This window comes from Malaya genurostris, chromosome 3, assembly GCF_030247185.1.
Source record: "Malaya genurostris strain Urasoe2022 chromosome 3, Malgen_1.1, whole genome shotgun sequence".
Classification (NCBI taxonomy): domain Eukaryota; kingdom Metazoa; phylum Arthropoda; class Insecta; order Diptera; family Culicidae; genus Malaya; species Malaya genurostris.
The window spans coordinates 235,758,506-235,783,251 of record NC_080572.1 but is presented as its reverse complement, the minus strand read 5'-3'; the positions used below and the strand labels follow the sequence as shown (position 1 = coordinate 235,783,251).

The 24,746-nt window shown below is 39.0% G+C and overlaps 2 protein-coding genes across 17 annotated transcripts in view; one reads left to right on the top strand and one right to left on the bottom strand.

The window, feature by feature from the left end:
- Positions 1–24,746, top strand: part of LOC131436192 (high affinity cAMP-specific and IBMX-insensitive 3',5'-cyclic phosphodiesterase 8) — a 448,244-nt gene that overhangs the window by 287,889 nt on the left and 135,609 nt on the right. For 2 of the 16 annotated variants that reach the window (XM_058604784.1, XM_058604783.1), the window contains exon 3: positions 4,514–4,541. The exons of the other annotated variants lie outside the window; for them this stretch is intronic. In XM_058604784.1, the coding sequence (XP_058460767.1) occupies positions 4,523–4,541 (19 nt within the window). In that variant the 5' untranslated portion in view covers positions 4,514–4,522. The remainder of the gene's footprint in view (positions 1–4,513; positions 4,542–24,746) is intronic. 16 annotated transcript variants of the gene reach the window in all.
- The window catches only part of LOC131436191 (nuclear receptor coactivator 6-like), a 59,115-nt gene that overhangs the window by 2,193 nt on the left and 32,176 nt on the right, over positions 1–24,746 (bottom strand). The window contains exon 2 of the mRNA XM_058604767.1: positions 10,222–13,927. Coding sequence (XP_058460750.1) covers positions 10,222–13,927 — 3,706 coding nt within the window. The remainder of the gene's footprint in view (positions 1–10,221; positions 13,928–24,746) is intronic.

Below are 24,746 nucleotides of genomic sequence, written 5' to 3'. Positions count from 1 at the left end.
AGATAGTCAATTTCAATTCTTTCATTCGCTGCTCAAGATTTATTATGTTCAGAAAATTTATCCATGATTTATCGCAGCTTGATTCGGATAACAACTCATCAATTTGTGATTCAATAACCATTCGGTAGAATTATTATTTTGTCGATTTATTAATGCGACGGCAAGGATTAAGATCATTTTTCGACGTACACTTACCAACTCAGTGCTGTTGTAGAGCTGTGTCTACCACAGCTCAGGGTGGCGAAAATGGTAAACGCGTGTGCACGGATTGCATAAGAACGCAAGTTCGAGTCCTGCTTCAGCGCGTATCTTTTTCCAAAAATCATCCATCTGGACCTTCTCATTCATTTGTCTTATTCAATATATGTTTCCACTTATTCGTTGCAAAACTGAATGATTTTATGATTTTTAAAATTTCTAGATTGAATGAAACCTTCAATGATTCGGGTGTAAAGGGTGATTTTATTGCTGGTATCTTTTTGGCAAAACTGTTTTTGACAGAGCACGCGTGAATCATGTCTTCTGTCATTGTCAAACTTGTTTGGTCTATAATTCAATCATGAATCGTCGTTTGGTCTATAATTCAATCATCAAGATCAACTTTTTTATCGAAAAATTGTGTTCAGCGACGAAGTTCATTTCTGGTTAAATGAATACGTCAACAAGTCGTAAAGACCAACCAGAAACATTGCAAGGGCTACCAATGCATCCCAAAAAAGACTCTGTTTGGTGTGTATTATGGGACGGGGGCATCATCAGGCCGTACTGATTCAAAGGCGACGATGGGCGGAATGTTACTGCACGGAGAACCCTTCGATCATAAAATTGCGATATCGCAGTTTTTGATTTTTGCGATAGTTGATTTAACTAATTTCTTTTTGATTCAACCAATATGGTTTTTGATTTGCATATATTCAAGTAGTTGAAAAATATGTTGTTTTGAATGCTGTCAAATGCCGGAGACAGTTGAAAGCAAAACAATAATCGCAATGCAAAATCAACAACTTTTTTAGTTGAAATCTGTTCGCGTCGTTTCAAAATGTCAATGAAAACAACATCGACGGTTAAAGCGTTTGGTGGAATTGTGTTCAATCGATTTAAGAAATTTATGATAACAAGTGTTTATCTAACAGCGGTGTTGTGATAAAGTTAACCTTGTTTGACATGAAAAAGATTTGGTGACAAATTAGAAAATGTTAATGAATGATCATCTCGTAATCTTTCAGGTATGCGCAAAAATTTTATGCTTCAAATTCGATCATTGATTTACATCCAGCAGACTGTTTTACTTCCAGCTGTTTGATACCGATGATGATGTTCATACATTAGCAATAAAACGCTTTTTGACATGAATTTAGTTTATAAAAGTAACAGGAGCGAAGGGTTCCAAACGCACAGAACGCGCTGCGATTGAATGGCGCGTTTGAATTGCCGTCGCAAAATTCCAATTCCCAGCGGTTGATGCACCCAAGCTCATATAAATTGACTAAAATTATCAGTGCATAACTTTAGTTCAACCGTTTAAAGGCATCATTTTAGGTAAATTTAATAATTTCGCTAATTTACTCGCCCCTCCGGGCACTTTTGCTGATTAAAAACGTTTTTCTACATCAATCATTTCCGATCGAATCAGAAGTTTTTTTTAGAATTTACGATCTTTACTGATCTCAAAACAAACAAACAAATAAAACCGATTTATTTTTCGAATTTTGTTTCAATAACAACACCAGTTATTTCAACTAAAATATTTGTTGAAATTGAAAGGTATGTGTCCTCACTAATTGACAGCATTTTTTTTTTCAAACAGTTGAATTAGTTGTTTCAACCATCGTTTCTGCTAATCGAAAAACAAAAATGACAGTTTAGTTAAAACAACAATCGATTAGTTGTACCAAATTTTAATCAATCGAACTCAGAAAATCAACTAATATTCTGGGTGAAATGGGATCGCGGGTGGTTCCGTGTGTGAACGACAAGCGCTACCGTGTCATGATTGACATGTGGTTTCAACAAGACGGTGCCACATCCCCTCCGGCACGCGAAGCAATGACCAAATTGAGAGTCGCCTTCGGAGAACTTTGGACTAATTCTTGTAGGTTATTTCAAGGCCCATGTCTACAAGAATAAACCAGCAACGATTGACGCACTGAGAGTATTTATTCATGACCAATATGTTGGAGAGGGTGTGTCAAAATTTGAACTTGCGCATGAACCATCGAAAGCTTGCTTCATTTAGAATTGTGGCACTCCTGGTCGATGGATTTGGAAGTTCTTGGCGCCCATGTGTCGGGAATTTTGTCAGCTTCACGTATGATTTTTGACATTCCGCAAATCGACTGTACTTTGTAAACAATCAACATGGAAGCCGAAAGAAGAGAAAAAATGTGCACAGTTGTTTGGAAAATCCATTGTGGTCTGCAAATACCGTATGGCGCGTTATCAAACGGTATAAGGAAACATTGACGACGATTCGGAAGCCTTAAGCCATTCGTCGGAGTGGAACTGTCGACCGAAAACTGCTTGGTAAGATTTTGAAGACGATTAAGAGCAATCCTAATCTGTCGGACCGTGATTTGGCCAGAAAATTCGGTGCTGCCCATAGTACCGTGAGGAGAACTCGACTCCGGGAAGGAATCAAGTCGCATCGAGCTAGCAAACAGCCAAATCGGCCCATAAAATAGAATAGTGTGGTCAAAATTCACGTTCGGAAACTATATGACCAGGTGCTGACCAAGTTCGACGGGTGTCTTCTGATGGACGATGAAACCTATGTCCCAAATTTAAATTTGTTTTTGCCGACAAATTTGCAAGAAAATTTATGATTTGGCAGGGCATTTGCAGCTGTTGCAAAAAAAAGAAAGTTTTCGTTACAAATAAGACAATGTCATCGGAACTATACCAAAAAGAGTGTCTCCAAAAACGAATTTTGCCGTTCATTCGATCCCACGACCATCCCGTAATGATGTGGCCAGATTTGGTAAGCTGTCATTGCAGCAAAGTTGTTCAAGAATGGTATGCAGAGAAAGGGGTCCAGTTTGTTCCGAAAAACCTTAACCCACCCAACTGCCCCCGATTCCGCCCTAGTGAAGAATACTGGGCAATCATGAAGAGGAGACTCAAGGCAAAGGGAAAGGTTGTCAAACACATCAATCAGATGACGACCTGGTGGAATAAGATAGCTAAGACGATGGACGAAGAAGGTGTGCGCCGCCTAATGAGCCGTATTACAGGAAAAATTCGAGAATTCCTTCGAAACCGTGACGAATAATTTTACTTGTATTTTTTCTTAAAAGTATGAAGAAAACGCTACATTAAAAAAAAAAAGATCTGGAATTCAATAATAAATAACTGAAATATAGGCAATTGTCTTTGTTCCAATTCTATCTGAAGCAAGCTTTGAAGCGGAGCCGCGGAGAACATTTACATCAAATCATTTTCAAACATTAAATTATATTAATTGTTCTATCGATTCCAATAATGATTTCTTCAATTTTCTCAAATTTTATATGTTCTTTAAATCAAATCCTGTACCTCCTAAAAAATCACCCTTTATAAAGTCTCAAGCGCTCAGGTTGCGCTCTCATTCGCTTGCAAAGCCTCATTCGAATTGGATTCTGATACTGAATTCTAAAACTAAGAACTGAATTTAGAACCTAGGATTCAGGTCCATCTGAATTTTGAATTCAATGTTAAATTTAAAATTTAGTACCCGAATTCAGAATTTAGTTGCCGAATACAGGTTCAAAAGTTAATACTAAGAGTCTGAAACTGAACCCTAATACTAGATTCTGCAACTAGATTTTTGGAACTGGTTTTACTTGACTAGATTTTGGAACTGAATGTAGTGTCTTGATTTGAGTTCGGAATTCCATTCTTGTTCTGAAACAGAATTTAATATATGAACCCTAGAACTAGGTTCTGGATCAAAATTTTAGATCTGAACTCCCAATTTGAATTTTGAAACTGACATCTGAACATAAACCTAATTCCTGAGCTCAGTTTAAGAATTTACTTTCGGACTCCATTTACAGCATTCAGATTAAGTATGCTGAAAATGAATTCGGTACTAGATTTAGCCGGTGTCTTAACTCAAATTTGGGATTCAAACTCAGCATTCAGTATTAGAATTAAATTTGGAACCAGAATTTTAACGATAAGTTCAGTTCCAGATTTCAAAGAACCAAAATCATGCACTGAGTTCTTGATCTGGATTCCGAACCAGAATTTTGCATCCGTTCCAGTTATACATACTTTAGACGCACCGTTACAATTATGGAAGCGAACCAGTAAAAGTTACAACATTCACGCAACAAATCAACTAACGCGAACGATTAATAATATTCGGAAGTGTGAAAGACCCACCCCCCTTTTTTGAGTGCAGTCTTTACGTCATAACTAACGAAGGTAGATAATATGTTCATGGGCAAATTAATGAAAGATAGTTTTATGTTAAATTTTTACCCGATTTCATTTTTGCAAATCATACTAATCTTTTGTTCTTCTCTATTTTCAGGTGAGTAAAATGACTGAATACATCATAAGTGAGTACTATGTTACGATATTATGTTTTATTCAGACACTGACAAAAAACACCACGATAGCATCAATCATGAAAATTCTTTACTCGAAACAGCAATAATTGATAACGGAAAACGCTTTCCAGAAAGTCAGCGTCGTTTTGTTAGAAGAAATTTGCCGAAAGCCGAAAGACTACTTAGTCGATTCGACAGCTAACGGTGGTTTGTTTACGTAGATATTTCACCGGTACATGTCAAACTTGACCTTTATTCATCACGAGTTCATTTGTGATATAGCCTTCCGCAACCTAATATGACCTTTTGAAGACTATATGAGCTTTTTAATCGTGATGGTAAAAATCCTAATAGAACTGTTATAGTCCATTAAACAAATGGAGAACACCAGTGCGAAAGTGGTTGTCATGCGATTGTATATGTTTTTGTCAGCGATAATAAGGTGGTAATAGGGTTTAGCTCGAAAATGACATAACCTCACAAAATGAGCTTGATGAACACCGTTTGACAGCTAACAGTGGTTTATTCATGTGTTCATTCTAATTTGAATACGTGTTATTCGAAATGTAAACAAACCACCGATAGCTGTGTAGTTATCGTGCAAAACCCACCTTAAATTACGATAGAGATGAACTTTCGATGAACCACATTCATTTTTGACATCTATAATAAAGTTCATGTTTGACATGTACCGGTGGTTTGTTTACATTTTCAATAACACATATTCCAATTAGAATGAACACAGAAACAAACAACCGTTAGCTGTCGAATGAGGTTGATTCAGTAAATTTTTTGAAGTTATTTTTCGGTTTTTCAACGATTTCAAACTAAATAGTGATTGTGAGAGGGAAAGAATATGAAAATTGTAGAGCGATATTACATAACCTCATGTCATGTTCGTGCAAAACCTTATTATGTTTTCTATCGGAGCGACACAAAATACACTGAGGTCTTTTTTAACGCAGCTTTTTGACGCAGATTTCAAAAGTAACGTAGTTTTTTTACGCGGGTTTCCGAAGTTACGCGGACCTCCACTTGCTGCCTTTTCCTCTTCTACCAGATGCAATAAATTTGTAAGTGTATTAAGGATACGTACATTTTATTTGGTACATATGTCATAGATCTATGTATTCATATATACAGTGCAACCAGTTTATTAAAGTGGCTTGCAAGATTGAGTTTCAAACAATCTTTTTAACAATAATTTATTCTCAAATGAATGTTAAGTCTGACTTTTCGGATGAAATATCTGTTTTGATCAAGTTTTCTCCAATATTTGAAGGAAAATTGCTTACATTTTATGAATGTAGATTTCCATTCCCTAATAAAATAGTTAGCAACACTGCTTCAATGCATTTGTATTAGATTGCGCTACACAAAGTAAACAAAACTAAGTATTTTCTGTTACAAAAGCAGTTTTCCGGAAAAATAAATAGTTTTACGACAACATTCCATATCCATTACCTTTCTCGTGTTAAATTAAAGGTTCTTATTTTGCAGGTTTACTTATGGAAGTTACGTAAATCTTTATTTCGCAATAATTTCTGCAAGAGGAAATCCATATAGGAATGTGTTTGTTGCTAATCAAATGTGTTAGTGGAAGTGGGCTGAAACTGAAATAATTTTTCTAGAGCAATTTAAAACGGAAGAGTTCAATACTAAGATTTTCGCTTTTCTTGAATTGCAATTTTAAGCAGAATCAACTGATTGGTTTATTTTTCAACCATACATCTTTAGAAAATTTCGCAGAATTCGGTAATTTTTTACCGAATTTTCAACAGCTGAACGTTCGGTAATCAGTTCGGTAATTAAATTGATTACCGATCGTTCGGAAATTGCTGAACTGTCAAACAACTACCGTAAACTGTAAACCAAATGAATCTAACTGATTGTTCGGTAATTTTTTGTTTCTTTGTTTTCCTTTGATTAAAATTCTGGATTTTCGGATTTTAAAAAACAACTCAAATTCACAAAAACGAATGAACAAAGTTCCAGCCTGTTGTGGCTATAGTTTTATTCCACGAAAAAAGGGTCAAATGTTCCGGCTGACCGGAATTATGAGCGCCTTCCAAAACACTGCACAATCCGTCGAGTCCACCAGAAATTACCCTCGAACGATTTGTGTAGGCAGCAAGTGGACAAGTGATACAAAAATTTTTCCCTCCTATAAGTAAACAAAAAGCTTTTAGTGGTTCCAATGTTTTAAAAACTTTTGCACCTGTATCTCTATCCATTCGATGAACTCTTCAAGATTTTTTTTCGTTTGGTTTATAAAAAGACACTGAAAATTTTAATAACTGTTTGACAGTTAGTTTCACGACAATCAGTTTTCACAGAAGTTCGGTTATTGGGAGATAATTTTACCATACGGACGGTATGGTTTTTACCGTACTCGGCGACTATTCAGATTTACCGTATGAGTTGTATATCTATTTACAGAATTCTGTAATGAAAACTTGCGTAAAACTGATCGTCCGTTAGAAATTTGCATAATTGTTGTAAAATGAAGTTCATGTACCGAAATATCGGTAATTTCTGTTAATTACCGAAAGCTTTCGTCAAAAAAATTACCAAACAACGGAATCGAATCTTAGTGTGTATGGAAGATTTATTGATTAAAATCAGGAAAAGAAGCGCCGGAATTTGTTTTTACGCACACATTGTTGGCATTACTCATACGCTTGCAAAGAGTCTTGCTCCTTAATTCTTTTCCCCGCGGTTTGCTCCCACAAGAACGCATTGAGATTATATTTATTTATCCGAAAAAATGGATACCAGCTACCAACAGAAAAATTGTAAATAGCATGCTAAGAAACATCAAACTAAGCTGAGTTCGATCCAAGAGGTAATTCACTAGTATTATATTTAATATAATAGCAAAGTTGAATGACACAAACTCTGAACTGGGATTCGTTTCTAGTTGTGTATTCAATTCATAATTAGCATTTCCCCGGGTAGAAGTGATTTTCAAACTCATAACAAATTTTATTACTAAAACCAAACATCTCAATGGTAGAAATTGACATTATTTAGTTCGAAATAAGAGTTAAAGTATCAAAAATCATAACAAAGTCTGATTGAGCAAATTGCAACAAAATAAAGGGTGATTTTTTAAGAGCTTGAGAACTTTTTTAAACAATAAAACGCATAAAATTTGCAAAATCTCATCGGTTCTTTATTTTAAACGTTAGATTGGTACATGACATTTACTTTTTGAAGATAATTTCATTTAAATGTTGACCGCGGCTGCGTCTTAGGTGGTCCATTCGGAAAGTCCAATTTTGGGCAACTTTTTCGAGCATTTCGGCCGGAATAGCCCGAATTTCTTCGGAAATGTTGTCTTCCAAAGCTGGAATAGTTACTGGCTTATTTCTGTAGACTTTAGACTTGACGTAGCCCCACAAAAAAATAGTCTAAAGGCGTCAAATCGCATGATCTTGGTGGCCAACCCAATTAGACTTTGCACGAACCAGACTGAACCCTAGGACAGGACCAGACAACCATGTATCCTCTTTTAAAGCCAGTTTTGGACCAGCTTATGATTGGTTGAAATTAGCCGAATGTCGTTTACGCTTGAGACAACTGAAACTGACCCACGGTAGATTCATCAAACAAACACTTTTCACGAAACTGTTTTGGTTTCGCACTTAGCAACAGGAATTGGAGTAAACCTGATATAAAAGTCATGTTCGAAACTGACTCGATTTTCAGTTCAACAACATTGAAACGAGGTTCGAAACTAGCTTCGAACAAACGGTTTGACAACAGTTAGGGTGGAAACTGGGTTAGGTTTGACAACAAGCGAAAACGACATAAGCAAATACAAGACTTTGAGATTAATATAACTGTGGGGTGAAATAAACGGAGCAGTTCGGAAAAGCTAAAACTCAAATTCGACAGATTATAAGTTTCATATGAATTGTAATTGAAATAAGATTGAATATTTCTCGTCTTTTCTTCAGTTCTAACATCAATAACCGAGAGGCTTTTCAAATTCATATATGGAATTCAATTAAATAAGAAGATACATTTTATCTTGGAAAACGAATCCAGTTTTGTGGTCCTGTTTTAAATAGAATTTAACAAAATGAGCAGGATTAATTTGACTTGACAGTCATAAATGCCGTAAATATGAACCAAACAAGCATCGAAATGTCACTGATATTAATAATTTACCAAATTTGAACACGTTTTTGTATGTTAGTATTTGATGCACGAGAATAAATACAACAAGAGCAGCAATGTTTTTCAAATCTTCAAGCAAAATTTGAAAACTTATCACCATTGCTTAGTTCAAAGCTCGCCACTTGAACCGATGCAGCGATCGCAGAAGAGTTCGACCGTCCCACGACAAAGGGGCCTAACTGCAAATGATAGTTTCTCTTTGTTTACTTTTTCTTCCACGATTTACCGAACTGATTTTATATTTGACGCTTTACTCTTCGCGAAACTTTCAAGGTAAAACTACAAGCTTCCGATTTATATTGAAAACTTTAGAGAATTTGCAATAATGGCTCCGTAATAATCAAAAGAGAAAGTAAACAAAGAGAGGCTCTCATTTGCAGTTAGGCCCTTTTGTCGTGGGACTATCGAGTTGATTTGATTCTTTGCTACGTGTAACTGAAGAGTAAACAAGCATCCTATTAGGCTTTTTGACAGCTCACTTACAACCACAAATGCAAACGAGATTGGTTTGTTTTCATCAGCATGCCTTAAACACGATTCAGTCGATCATTCAACTTCGGTCGACGTAAAGATTAATTTATTAATTTTTTTAGCCGAATATTGCACACGTATCGACGTTAATATGTTCCGTGAACTTGACGTAATGTCCCTCCATATGAATTGTTTACAACTAATGTTGTTGTTCCGTGACCGTTCCATGCCGGTGATAGTCGCCTGATGCTACGTGTGAATCGCTTTTATATATTGTTTTGTTTTCATCAGGAAACGTATTGGCATCCCATTTTTCACTAAGGCCGCCGTTCATTTTTCATCGGGCATAGAAACCTCAATTAGGATTTACACGAACTGGACATAACCTCACAAAACGAGCTATATAAAATCATGTTTCGTTTGTTAGCTATTGGCAGAGTTGCCATGTTATTGTTTTTTTTTCAAAAATCTGTCCCTGACTCAAACATTTATCTGGGTTTGTCTGTGTCCAACTATGTTTAGAAATTTTGACCGGGCTTCATTTTCAGAGGTCAAAAAATAAAACGGTCTCACCACCTATCGTATAGAGGCCGTATAGGGGTCAAAATGTGGGAAAATTTGTAAAATCTGGCAAAACAGCTATCGGTGATTTGTTTAGATTTCCATTAATATGATTTGAATCCAGAATAAACATGTAAACAAATAACTGAAATTTGTCAAATACTGTGCATTCAATAAATTTATGTTCGTGTAAAACCTAATAGATGACATACTTGAATATCATTCATCACGAATTCAGGAGCTTTACTAAGGATGGATTCCGATTCCGTAAAATCAAATGCAATAACATGAAACATAACGAAATGAACATATAAGCAAGAAACTGGCAGCTATAATAGTCCACTTATTTCAGTGAATAATTAACCAATCCGTGCCCTAAAATCTAAAACAAACTTCTCGAATAAACAATCCAAGAACATTCGCCGGCGATTTTTTGTTACTTATGTCTACCGTTTCCATCACCACACAATACCTGATTCCGGTGAAACATCCACCGTAGAACCGGTGCTGCCACTGTACCGGACGTAACTGCCGTCGGTACTGCCCCGCTGATACAGCGGCGTCGGTCGGATCATGAACCGCGGCGGCGAAGAAATCGTCTGCTGATTGATGACCACGGTCCACGGTTGTGGCGTTACGACGTAAACCCTCTCCTGGGTGTGCGGCGATATGGCAATCTTGACGTTGCGCCAACGGTCCCGGCCTTTGGTGCGATCACGAAGCGACGGCAACATCGTCGTCGTGAGGAACTCCCACGGGATCGCCTTGGTGACGCGATGCAACGCGATGGTGTTTGATTTTTGCATGTAGTCATCACTGGCAAACTGCTGCTCGGTCCAGGTATCGATGCGTCGCTGCAACAGTAGCGGATCGATGTCCGCTTCGTTTCGTTCGTAGATCGGTATCGGTGTCGTATCGGCTATCGGGGTTGTCGTAGGGACGGTCGTACGTCGATAGATTATGGGAGGCAGAGGTCGCGTAATGTACTCGGGTTCGTCATGGGAGTTCGTCGGTGGTTTCGTAATTATCTTTGTCGTTCGTAGAAGCTTTGCGATGGTTGTTCTAGGGGAGTAGGTATGACTTGTCGGAAACGGACGTGCTCGAGTCACGTTCATGGGGTGCTGCTGCGTGAACTTGGAGGGATGAGCCATGATGATCGTCGGCCGGAATGTTCGTGCAGGGGCTACCGTAGAGTGTTCTACTCGATAGTCAACGACCAGTCCCGTCAGATTGAACACCGGAGGCATTGGGGTCATTTTTGGAACTCGCAGCGTGAATGGCTTGGAATCCTTGGATATCTTCACGGGTTCAACTTTCTTCATCTTAGCGGTCTTCTCCGGGACGCTTGTGGGCGGCCGTGAGAATGGCCGTGTCACCTCTTTGCGAAGAATATCTTTGATGTTGGAGGTAGATTGGAAGTATTTCATGGATTCCCGTGTCACGAAACGTGACTTGGCTGGGGGAGGGGTCGTCGTGTCACCGGAATTAGATGTCACAAGGTTTGACTCCTCCGGGGAGTGATCCATTTCGTCAGTATCTTTGGTTTTGAATGGTTCTGGTCGTTTATAGGTGCTGTAGGGAATGATAATTTGGATTTGTTTCGGTTTTTTGGTGGACGTTATGTTCCTGTATCCTCCAATGGCCGCTGTCATAGAGGTGGAACGCTGTGTACTAGTCGGTGGCGTAGTAGTAATCGTCAGAGGAACAGGTGTCGTGAACTCCGTGTACGGAGTTTCAGTGGTGAAACGTTGAAAAGTCGTCGGAGTATGGGTGCTCCCTTTGAAGGTAGTCAGAACCGAAACCGGTCTCGTTGGTGGTGTGTACGAGGAAGCCGAAACGGGAATGGGTTCTTTCGCAGCGGAAAAATCCTCTTCATTGAGTAGATTATTGAAATGACTGATTTGTGGCTGGGCGTCATAGTGAGTCAAGTGTGCGTTCGAATGTTTTTTCGAGAATTTACTCGGCGGTGAACCTGTTTGCAGATTGGCGGAGTAAATTATCTGAAGACCATTTCCTATCTCATCCGAACCGGTTGGAGGTTCTTGTGGAGATGCGTATGTTGTCGGTCTTTCGGTAGTAGTCGTTCGTGAAGAATAGTAACGAGTTCGTGGCACAGCACTGGTCACTTCTACCGGATACGTTACCGTTACACCGGTGATGAGACCATCCTCTTCGGATTCATCGTAGTCTTCATCTTCATCCACCAGTTCGTTGGTTCCCTGGGTAGCGTTGACTTTTCGTAGCTCGGAGGCCGACGGCTTGGAGTCTTCGTTGTTGTACGCCACTGTGGTGTAGACTGCGGATGACGATGACGCGACCTGTTCGACATCGAATATTGAATTTGTGCCTCTACTATCCGATACATCCGGGCGTAGATTGTACCGGGTGTAACTGTCGGACATGGGTTTCAGGGACTGCGGATAACCGTAGCCCAGTTCGAGGATGTTGTCTCGTGGTCGGTACGGTTTGTAGAATTTGTACGGGTCAGAGTGGAAGGATGTTGCCGTGTAGAGAGGTGGAACCGGAGTGGCACTTAGATTTGGGACTGCGATCGAGGCGTGTGGTTTGTCCTCGTTCTGGATCGGTAGGATTTTAGCAGGAGGGTGGTAATCTTTGTTGGTGAAGTATGATGCGGATACTTGACGGAAGGTGATGGGAGCTACCGATGCTGGTGGATCAGGCTTACGGGTTACAAAGTGAGAAGCTATGGCGGAAGCCGCTGTGTGGACGAAAGGAGCGGTCGATGGTCCGGTCTGTGGTTGTGATGGTGATGGTTGAGGTGTTGTACTGACCTTGAGCTGCTGGAGCTGTTGCTGAAGCTGTTGTTGCTGAAACTGTATCTGCTGTAGCTGTAAGTTCTGCAGTTGTTGCTGTTGATGCTGCAACTGAAGCTGTATCAACTGTTGGGCTTGCGGTGGTGCAGTGATGATCGGTGGAGGATCGTGACTGGCCACACCCGCCGTGTAGGGTGCCACTGAGTGAACTTGTCCTTTGGGTCGTACCTCAAGCTTGATCGGTCTTGGAGGTTGCGGAGATTGTGGCGGTATGGTGTTTTGCGGTATTGTCTTTGGAGGCTGCTGTGTTACCGAGAATTGGCCGGGCGGAGGGGCTATCGGAACCCATGGTACATTGTGACAAGGATGGTAGTCAAACTCTCGATTCGTGTTAGACAGACCAGGTGGCACGGGAGCTACATCCGGAAAAGGGGTAGTCGGTTCTGGATCTCGGTATGGTTTTACATGTGAAACCTGTTGCGAAGGATTCGTGATTCTCGGGTGTTGTTGTGCTGGTACGATGTGTTGCTGAAGAGTTGACGGAATAAACGAAAACGTTTGAGGTTGTACCGGCGGTTTATATTGGTTATTGTTTGGTCCTTGAACAATGTTGTTATTGTTGTTGTTGTTGTTGTTGTTGTTGTTACTGAAACCAGCAGCCTGATAGGAATTCGCCACAGGATGATAGCTGCTTCCACTGCCCTGGTGATTGACGCTTTGATAGTTGATAGGCTTGAAGCCTCCATCCGGTTGTGGACTATTGAAACCTGGTGGCCCATAGCTAGGACTCACCGGAGGTAGCTTGTTGGCACTTTGAAATTGTTCGTTAAGCAGCAGAGCCGGTTGATTTGCCGGCTGGTTGTGAATGATTTGTTGTTGGTGTTGAGGTTGCTGAAACGGTTGCTGTTGAAGTTGTTGAAATGGTTGCTGTTGAGGTTGTTGAAATGGTTGTTGTTGTGTTTGCTGAAACGATTGTTGCGGTGGTACAGGAGGAGGTGGTGGTGGAGGATTTTGAGGTGGAGGTGGCCTCGGAGCCAATGGAGCCGGCCTTCGGTCATTTCCATCATCGCCGAAAATGTTGAACCAACTGGAAATCCGTTCCAAGAACGTTGGAGCCGATGTCGTTGCTGCAGTTCGATAGCGATAAGATTGCTGTTCTTGTTGTTGCTGTTGTTGTACTGGTTGGGGTTGAGGCGGTTGCTGCTGCTGCTGCTGCTGTTGGAATTGCTGCGGTTGTTGCTGTTGCAGCTGGCCATTGTTGTAGTTATTGTAGTTGTTGTTATTGAAATTACCTTGCGATTGCTGCTGCAACTGAGTCTGTTGCTGTGGCTGGTATTGTGGCTCCGAGCTAATGAAACTTAAATCATGCACTATCATCAACAGCAGAAATATTCGCCAGGCGTCCTGCAAAATAGAGGAAACACAAATAGAGCTGGTAAATTAGATGGTTTGCCCTGACGCAGCAGCACTAGGTGTGGTTTTAAATAAAGTGAATTAACTTTAATTGATTCGAGCCGTAACATATGCTGTAACGCACCGATAGAAAAGGGGAACCAACGACGAGATAATGAGGGCGGTATGGAAGCAAACCTTACGCCGCTGACGTTGATGCTGCCGATGATGGTTGTGCGCTCACATCAGCGAACAGCAAGTTTTCGTCGAATTCGATTCGTACTGTTGATGTGCATTGTGGAAAAAGGCTTTTAATATAATTGTAGTAATGATTGATAAACTTCCTGAATCAGGCAATCATTCGATTATTTGGCAACTTTTCGCCGGGGGTTTTTCGGTCAATTATGCAACGGCATGGACTGCGGTACGGTAGCTATAAAACGAGTAATTTATTAATTTCGGTTATTGAATGAATTTCTGTTACCACACACACACACTGAGTATTATTAGGCAACTGAAAGTGGATCAGTGGGGAGCGGAAGTAAACAAACTTTTAGAGGAAAAAAAGAGTGAGAAAATTAAATCAGATCGTGCGGTGAAAGAGAATAGGAGCAATGCTTATTCGAATTAATTCTAATTAAAATTTTGATTAAACATTCCACATTCCACTAGCAAATTGTTATTTCCTTTCTAATCAGAATGTATCGAATGTGTTATTTGTTTCTCGATTAGTTATAGTGATCCACCTAATGATAAGCCTTTTTGTCTATCTCAGGTACAAAGGTTCTGTGATCATTGTGAAATCCGAGCCACACCCTGGAATGATTTTTGGCGTCAATTGTATAATGGCACTAGTCATGTAATGGTTATGTACACTGAGAATCTGCTGTGAAGACTTTTGAAACAGAATGGTACAATTCCACAAAAGAAATATCATACTATGACTTTCCTATTTTTAGGAGGTTAGGCAATTAAACTGCTGTACCACTTATCAGAATGCGCAATTCAAAACGATATAATGTCCAGTTTTTGGTTTTCTCACAAAGAAAGGCTACACTCTTTAAAAAATCTTTTTTAATCCACCTAGTGGTGTAATGATGCCTTTCTCATGTTATTCATTTTCTTCAATATATTATACCATCTCCAACGGGCTTTTCCCTGCTCCCCAAAATAAAATAAAAAGGCAAGAATTCCCCGAAATACACTACTGCTACATTGAGATACTATATTCGAATTTAATTTAGTGAAAATCTGTTCAATCATATGTGAGAAAGTGAAGTGAGGTCAATTTCATCACATTTGATTCTTATTGTCGGTACTTCTGGAACCGCATAGTGACAATCGGTTCATTCAATCATAAACTAATATGAGCTACAAAATTTTGTATGATTCTCTATTACTATGATCTGCAAAATAAAGAAATTCACTAGCCAATTTAAAGAATTGGAAAATTATGAAAAAAAGTATTCATGAAACTGACATTTTTACACTAAGTACCCTCGCTCCGAAACCAGGGGTTGGATCCGAATTAAAATTGGGATATTCTTATGGCATCTTAATATTTTTCAGTTGAATATAAGACGGTGGAAATCGATTCAGCCATCTCCATGAAGAGTGGGTGGCATTGTTTGGTTCATATCACCCTGTAATTGCGAAACCGGAAGTCGAATCCGAATGATATTCAGGAACTTTGTATGAGACCGCAGGACCTTTCATTTGGATCTTTGTGAAAATCGGTTCAGACATCTCTGAGAAAACTGAATGACATTATTTGTCACATACACACACAGACATATTATGATCTCGACGAACTGAGTCGAATGGTATATGACACTCGAGCATTTTTTCAAAAATCGGTTTTCACAGTGATTGTATAGCCTTTCTATATGATAAAGGCATAAAGGTCCCAAGGATTGATTTGCGTCCCCCCCCCCCGTCCCATTGCGCCCGGGGCGACGCCCCCTTGATACGCCACTGTAAGGGAGTTTTCAAAAAACTTTTCTTTGAATATTGAATAGAAATTTTTTTTTTGCAAGCATTAACATAATCTTTCAATTTCAATTTCAACAAACAGTTTTGACCCAAGTTAATAAGAATTCTTCATTTTCTGCATATTCGCTCTAAATGACGGTTCAAAATTTTAAACACATCTGACCCTGTTGTTCTGGAACTGGAAGTGAGATCCGAGCAAAGGTCAAAAGCAGTATATTTTTGTAAACGTTGACCCATTTCTTTGATTCTAAGTTTGTGAAAATCGTCTGAGCTTGTTTCTGAGAAAATGAAGAGAGTTTTGTTTTTGAGTTTTCGATTACTATTTCCGGTACTTCCGGAAGCGGGAGTTGAGAACCGGCATAGCTAAAATCACTGAAGCTCTATATGACAGGTGTCAATTTTTTACACACTACCCTGTATTTCCGAAATCAGAAGCCGGATCTGGATAAAATTCTATTCGTCTTGTTAAGGCCTAAGGAGTGTATCGAAAATAAGCTATCCACATACATTCGTGTTGTACGCATGTATTTGTGATGCTTTTTTATGTTCAGATCACAGCATGCTGTGTGTTTGGCTGTTAGCTTTCATATGCTTACTTGTGCGGTTGAAATTCCGCGTTTTCAAAATGTCGCGTATTGAAAAGGAAGTGAAAATTAAGGTTCTGGACACATGCCTAAGTGAGAAGGGTATTACTATGCAAAAATTGGCAAAGCGGTTTTGAATTCATCATGCCAGTGGTTAAAGCGTCATTAATAAGTGGAGAACACTATTCGTTGGATGAGCTACCAGGAAGAGGCAGAAAACCCGGTTTTTCAACCCCGAAATTGGACCAGAAAGTGTCATCTCTAATCATGAAGAACATATCAATGTCAATACGTGATTTGGCCAAAAAAGCAGGAACGAGTGTCGGAAAGACCCAGCGTATCAAGAGGCGAAATCACCTGAAGACCTACAAGAAGCAGAAAATCTCGAAACAAAGTGTAGAATAGAAGAAGCGAGCAGCAACAAGGGCCCGGAAATTATATTCGCGTCTTTTGCAGTGTCCGGATGCATGCGTTTTGATGGACGATGGGACTTATGTAAAGGAGGACTCAAAAATCCTTTCAGGTCCACAATGCTTAACTGTTGTTGTTGGGGAGGATGTGAGCGATGCGGACAGGTCGATTCAAGTAGAGAAACTCAGTCGAAAGGTACTGGTATGGCAAGCAATATGTTCCTGTGGTTTGAAGTCAACCATTTTTTACACTACCGGAACTATAAATGCAGAAATCTATCGATCTGAGTGTCTCCAGGAAAGATTGCTGCCTTTATATAAGAAGCATAGTACACCTCCACTGTTTTGGCAGGATTTAGCGTCGGCTCACTATGCCAAAACCACTCTCAATTGGCTTGCGGAAAGGGGTATAAATTTCGTTGAAAAAAATATCAATCCACCAAATTGCCCTCAGCTTCGACCCATCGAACGTTACTGAGCATTCGTGAAGATGGTCTTCAAGAAGACTGGTAAGGCAGCTGGGAACATGCAGGAATTCAAAAAAATTTGGTCTCAAGCGTCCAAAAAATGCGATGCGACACTTGTCCGGAACTTGATGAAGAGCGTTCGATCAAAAGTTCGAAAATACTTGAAGGGATAACTTAAATTTCATTCGGTTTTCATTATACTCAAGTTTAACCTCGTACAATAACGGATCAATTTTTAGTTTGAAAAAAATATCGTTTTTAGTCATAATTTGAAAGAAAAAAATGTAAATAGCTTATTTTCGATACACTTCTTAGAGCCGTATTGAACTAGTTGTACATTTAATCAGTATTCAACGAGGTAGACAGATTTAAAAAATGATATACGACTACGACTATGTTATGAAAACCGCAGAGACGAAACTCGAACCCGTAGCTAGCTCCTATCCGGGTCAATCGTTTTGTCACACAAAAAAAAGACTAATTGAGGGCTGAAACAACTAGTTGTGAGGTTGCTATAGAGAAATGACTACAAAGGAACACCGTGGCGCCCGAGCACATGCGAGGCATGTTTGTTCATTTAGACTGTTTCTTCGTGTGTTTCACATGCAGGACAGTTTAATTGGCAAAACGATGTACCCGGATAGGAGCTAACTACGTGTTCGAGTCTCGTCTCTGCGGTGGCTTTTTGTGGCTTTCATTACATAGTTGTATTCGCATGACATATTGTCAATCTATTTTCCTCATAAGATGTTAATCAAATTTATTTGCTTTTGTTTTTTATTGCCTTTCTCTATAGAAAGGTATTAGAATTGCTGAAAAAACCGACTATCGAACGGAGCCTCGGAGCCCCATAGTGTTTTATACCATTCGACTCAGTTCGACGAGATCCGAAAATGTCAGTGTGTGCACTTTTCGAAGATATTTTTACCGCTCAATTTTCTTAGATATGGCTGAACCAATTGTAACAAACTTAGGATCGTTTAAAAGCTACTGTTTGGCCATTGATCAAGTTCAAAGATCAAATGGCTGTGACTTCTGGTTCCGGAGAGATAATGGTATAAGTGACGTAACCGACAAAACGCGTTGTTTTTTACCACTCTAATACAGTCTTTTTTTATGCGGTTTTTTTTATTCGACTTTTTTATGCGAATTTTCAGAGTTATGCTGTTTTTTTATGCGAATTTTCAGAGAGCTCAAAAGTTTGAACACATAGAAAAAAGTCCCCATGCAAAATTTGAGCCTAATCGAATATGGGTAAGGGGTGCTGCCTGGCGGTTAAGGTTTGCAAATTTTCGATCTTGAATCATCATAGGGGGTAGGTGGTACATGAAATTTTCGAAATCGAAAATTTTTTTTGATGCCAAAAGACTTAAAACTGCATGAAACGTTGAGATTGAGTGGTATCTCGAAAAAAAAATTTTTTTTTGAACTACTTTCGGGGATTTTTGAGATTTTGAGATCATAAAAAAAAATTTTTTTCGATATGACACTAAATCTCGACGTTTTATGCAATTCTAAGACTTATGGCATAAAAAATTTTTTTCGATTTCGAAAATTTTATGTATATGAAAATTCCACTAAGTGGAATAGGAAAAGTAAATTATGCATCACTTTTCTCATTCAAATAGGCAACGCAAATGTCAAGCGCTTGGTTTGAGAAATGATGCCGAGTATGTGACGTAAACACTGAAGCATGCTTTTGTGAACTACTCGAATCAATCTGAATTATTTGGTGTCAAAAATGAGCCCAAATTAGTGTGAAAAATTATTTAATAAAAAGATTAAAAAAAAGTAATGAGACTGTTTTGGAGAAAGAGAGAGACATTATCACACCACAAGTTGGTATAAGAAGGGTTTTGCCTTTCTCATATGCAATCACTGTAGAAAGGTTATGCAATCACTGTAAAAACCGACTTTTGAACCGAGGCCCGGAGGGCCTAGTGTCATATACCATTCGACTCAGTTCGTCGAGTACGCAAAATGTCTGTGTGTGTGTGTATGTGTGTGTATGTAACGTTTTTTGCACTAACTTTTCTCGGAGATGGCTGAACCGATTTTTACAAACTTAGATTCAAATGAAAGGTCCTGTGATCCCATACGTAAGTCCTGAATTTCATCAGGATCCGACTTCCAGATCCGGAAATATAGGGTAAAGTGTGTTAAAAATTTTACACCATCACTGAAAAGAGCGAAAAACCGTAAAAAGTTTTCTAAATCGACCTCAAATCTTTTCCAACTGATAGTTTTTATCAGTAGACGGTCAAACAAATCTATTTCGGTTATTCTTTTAAGAATCGAAGAAAAATAATTTTGAAGAATACCATATATGATAGTATGATTGATATGAGAAAGGCATCATTAACAGTTCGGCTGAAAAGTTCGTATCGTTTAATAGAAACACACATTTTTTTGCCAAAATTCGTTTTTATTATTCAACATAATTGCCATCAGAGGCGATACAGCGATTATAGCGATCTTCCAACTTTTCGATACCATTTTTGTAGTACGATTTGTCCTTTGCCTCAAAATAGGCCTCAGTTTCAGAGATTACTTCTTCATTGCTTCTAAATTTTTTACCAGCGAGCATTCTCTTGAGGTCTGAGAACAGGAAAAAGTCACTGGGGGCCAAATCTGGAGAATACGGTGGATGAGGGAGCAATTCGAAGCCAAATTCGTTCAATTTCAGCATGGTTTTCATCGACTTGTGACACGGTGCATTGTCTTGATGAAACAAAACTTTTTTCTTCTTCAAATGAGGCCGTTTTTTTTTAAATTTCGTCCTTCAAACGCTCGAATAACGCTATATAATAGTCACTGTTGATGGGTTTTCCCTTATCAAGTTAGTCGATGAAAATTATACCATGCGAATCCCAAAATACAGACGCCATAACCTTACCGGCCGATTGTTGAGTCTTTCCACGCTTTGGGTTCGGTTCATCGCGTGCAATCCACTCAGCTGACTGTCGATTGGACTCCGGAGTGAAGTGATGGAGCCATGTTTCGTCCATTGTTATATATCGACGAAAAAAATCGGTTTTAATTTCGATATAACAGCTCCAAATACTGCTCAGAATCATCAATTCGTTGTTGTTTTTGATCGATTGTGAGCTCACGCGGCACTTATTTTGCACAAAGCTTTCTCATATCCAAATATTCGTGAATAATTTGTCCAACACGTTCCTTTGATATCTTTAGGGTGTCAGCTATCTCGATCAACTTCACTTTACGGTCATTGAAAATCATTTTGTGGATTTTTTTTCACGTTTTCATCGGTAACAGCCTCTTTTGGACGTCCACTGCGTTCATCGTCTTCGGTACTCATATGACCAGTACGAAATTTTGCAAACCACTTACGAATTGTTGCTTCGCCCGGTGCAGAGTCTGGATAACACTCATCAAGCCATTTTTTGGTATCGGCGGCACTTTTTTTCATCAAAAAGTAGTGTTTCATCAACACACGAAATTCCTTTTTTTCCATTTTTTTCACAATAACAAAAGTAGCTTCACTCAAAATGCAATATCTCACAAACTAATAATCAGACAGCTGTCAAATTTATACACGTATCTTTTGAAGGTTGGTACTAACTGAAAATGGTATGGATTTAATTCTAGTGGCGCCCTCTCATAAAAACGATACGAACTTTTCAGCCGATCTGTTACACCACTATGTGGATTAAAACAGTCATTTAGGGGTTATCCTATGTTTGTGCTTAGGGCACATAACCGTTTTTACTTTTCTTTACGTTTCGTCTTAGACTCGTCAGTGCAGAGCAGTTCAAATTGAACTGCTTATTGCAAACCTGCATCGGCCAGAATAAGCCGAAAACAACGTTTTCGTTCGGCACGTCAGGAAAGACGTGGTACTTCGGTACCAAGTATATAAGTGTTTTGCAAATAGCATTAACTTTACGTCTGCTTAGCGGTTCAAGTTGAACTGTTTAAGTTTGCAATAAGCAGTGTAATTTGAACTGCTCTGCACTGACGAGTCTAAGACGAAACGTAAAGAAAAGGATTAAAACAGGTTTTTCCAAAAGGGCATCAAAATGTTGTAGGACCTATGGGTCAAGTATATCGCTCATTACACCACCAGGTGGAGAAAAACACGTTTTTTTAATTACAACCCGTCATTTATAGCGACAATGCAAAAATAGTTTATCGTTTATCGTTTATCGTTTATCGTTTATCGTTTATCGTTTATCGTTTATCGTTTATCGTTTATCGTTTATCGTTTATCGTTTATCGTTTATCGTTTATCGTTTATCGTTTATCGTTTATCGTTTATCGTTTATCGTTTATCGTTTATCGTTTATCGTTTATCGTTTATCGTTTATCGTTTATCGTTTATCGTTTATCGTTTATCGTTTATCGTTTATCTTTTATCGTTTATCTTTTATCGTTTATCGTTTATCGTTTATCGTTTATCGTTTATCGTTTATCGTTTATCGTTTATCGTTTATCGTTTATCGTTTATCGTTTATCGTTTATCGTTTATCGTTTATCGTTTATCGTTTATCGTTTATCGTTTATCGTTTATCGTTTATCGTTTATCGTTTATCGTTTATCGTTTATCGTTTATCGTTTATCGTTTATCGTTTATCGTTTATCGTTTATCGTTTATCGTTTATCGTTTATCGTTTATCGTTTATCGTTTATCGTTTATCGTTTATCGTTTATCGTTTATCGTTTATCGTTTATCGTTTATCGTTTATCGTTTATCGTTTATCGTTTATCGTTTATCGTTTATCGTTTATCGTTTATCGTTTATCGTTTATCGTTTATCGTTTATCGTTTATCGTTTATCGTTTATCGTTTATCGTTTATCGTTTATCGTTTATCGTTTATCGTTTATCGTTTATCGTTTATCGTTTATCGTTTATCGTTTATCGTTTATCGTTTATCGTTTATCGTTTATCGTTTATCGTTTATCGTTTCGATGAACTAAACAACAGATGCTCGTTCATTGGGTCAATAATGACGTGTCTCAGTTCAACCGGCGCTGGCCAAAGAAAATGAAAAGTGTTTGCTTTAATTTGTTATAAAACTAAGATGAGTCTGACGTTTATTCATCCCTCATTACAGCATAATTAATTCGGATCACGCGATTGCACAACCCATGGGAAGTACACAGCTCTCCGGAAACAATCGCCGCACTCCAAATTACGTAAAAGTCAAAAATCACACGCAGCACTTTCGCCCTCGTTAAGAATGGGTCGCTCTCTCTTTGTACAAGACAGCCACTTCACGGCAGGTACCAAAAGCCGCAACAAAACCCACCCAATTCAGCGATTCCCATTGCTGCTCTGCCCACGACTGTCTGCCGTTTTCATTCTCTTCCTCCTCAGACCTCAGTCGGTCTTGTGTTGCGGTGCGCTTATCGCTCGGGATCTTCAATGTCAGTCCCGGCTAGTCATCCTCACACCTTTTCACGTCACCAACACCGGCCAACGACTTCTACCGGTCTATGGTCTGGAATTCGTAGTTCAACTGTCCACAGCAGCAGCAAGAAATAAAGCAAACCACAAACGCAAACGGATAGCGTCCCGAGGCAGCCGTCGATTATGATTCATAAAGCTGTAGCTGCTCTTCATGCGCGACCATGCGATGGGACGGTTTTTGGCTGCTAGCAAACCCGATTCGGTAGGCATCTCAATCACCATCTCCGTCCGTCTCCCTTCCGGATGGTTCCTTTCCGCTCGTTACCAGTTTGCTTGAGGCGTGATGTGAGCAAAAGATTAAAATCTGCCGAAAGAGGCAGCGCTCCTGTTTTGGGTTCAGGATGTATGTTGGAAGTTGGCGGGTAGGTGGTTCGAACATAACAAAAAAAAACAGTACACTCGATGTGGCATGAGTTTGAGACCGAAGGAGATCCAGATCAGGAACACCAGGCTTGGTTTCGATTTATTTTTTTTTCTTTTTCTCCCGACAGTTTATCTTCGCTTGAAGAGAGAGAAAGTGAAAAGTTTTTTACCGTATTTTTGTAGGCTTTGTGCGGCGAGATTATATTTTCATAAAAAAAACACGAATCTGCACAAGCATTCGAAATTGATATTCATTATTCTTCTTCTTCCTCTTTTGGATGACGAATGAATTGCCGTTTGGCAAACATCGCGAAAGATAAACAGAAAGCGGTTTATGATTGGCGGTGAAAAGATCGTTTTATTTGCTAATTTTACGGATGTTCGGAAGTGGTCGAATGTGTTTGCCGAAACCGGATTTTCCTATCCCATTGCGTGGGGACGTTTCCAATCGTCGAGAATAATTCACCTGCTGATTGAGAGTCGCGAATGTTTATGCATTAAATTTGTTGCTTTCGTTTGCGGGTGGACGTTTCCAAAAAGACTCAGCAAAGCTTAGCATAAATTTTTGTTCCAAAAAGGCCAGTGTGAATTGTATAACCAACATTAGTCCGGAAAAATTCAAGTTTCACATCGAAATGTACTACGAAAAGGTTTTTCTGATAGACAACCATATATTTGATTTGATTCACACCACTGCCTCAGTGATATTCCATAAATTGAACTTTAGTACCTACTTCAATCCTACCATTCTCGCAATCGTTTCCGACAGTGATTGGAGGCAAGGCCTATAAAAGTGTTCGGTGGGATTAGGCCTGGCACACGATCTCTTCCGGGATCTACCAAACAAACCTCTCACAAGTGTTTCCCATTGATATTGAGCCGGGGCCCTACGGTGCTGACGTGATAATAATATACAACTTGTGGAAAACTTGAAGTTATTATTTGTTTTCGTATCATCGCACCACTCGAAAATGTGTTACTTCGAAAGCTCTTCAACGCTTTGCCCGAGAAAGTGGGAAAGCATCTGATGTCATACGCCCAAACGGATATATCATCCGTATGAGGTAATCAACAGCTTCGCCTTCTGGAAACCAAGATCTAGTTAACGGAAAATAATGATAAAAAACACAAAACAAATTGGTGGCTTTCATATTATTTTTTTTCTTTGAAGTATTTATGATGGAATTACGGAGCAAACGAATGGGGGTCGTTGTCTCGTCGTCTCGTCCGGCAAAAGCGGGGTCCGATGTCGGTTTTTGTGTGCTGCTACATTGTTGATTTTAATGAACGACAGGATGTAGAGATGATGGTCGATAAATACTATTATGAAAGTGAGAAATCTTTTTCACTGACAAATCTTACAGGTGTGTGCTATGTTTGTTTTTTTTTTTTTGGAAACGGATTTAAACTGATTTTTAGTAGGTGGAATGAAAAGTGACAATTGTTTTTTTTTGTTTCATTTTTTTAAATGTCACCTTCGCTTGAGAAAACTGAAATTGACCAAAGATAATTCCTTCAAACCAACACTTTTTGCTAAGCTGTTTTTTTTTTTTTCATAAATACGTTTATTTCTTAAGGCA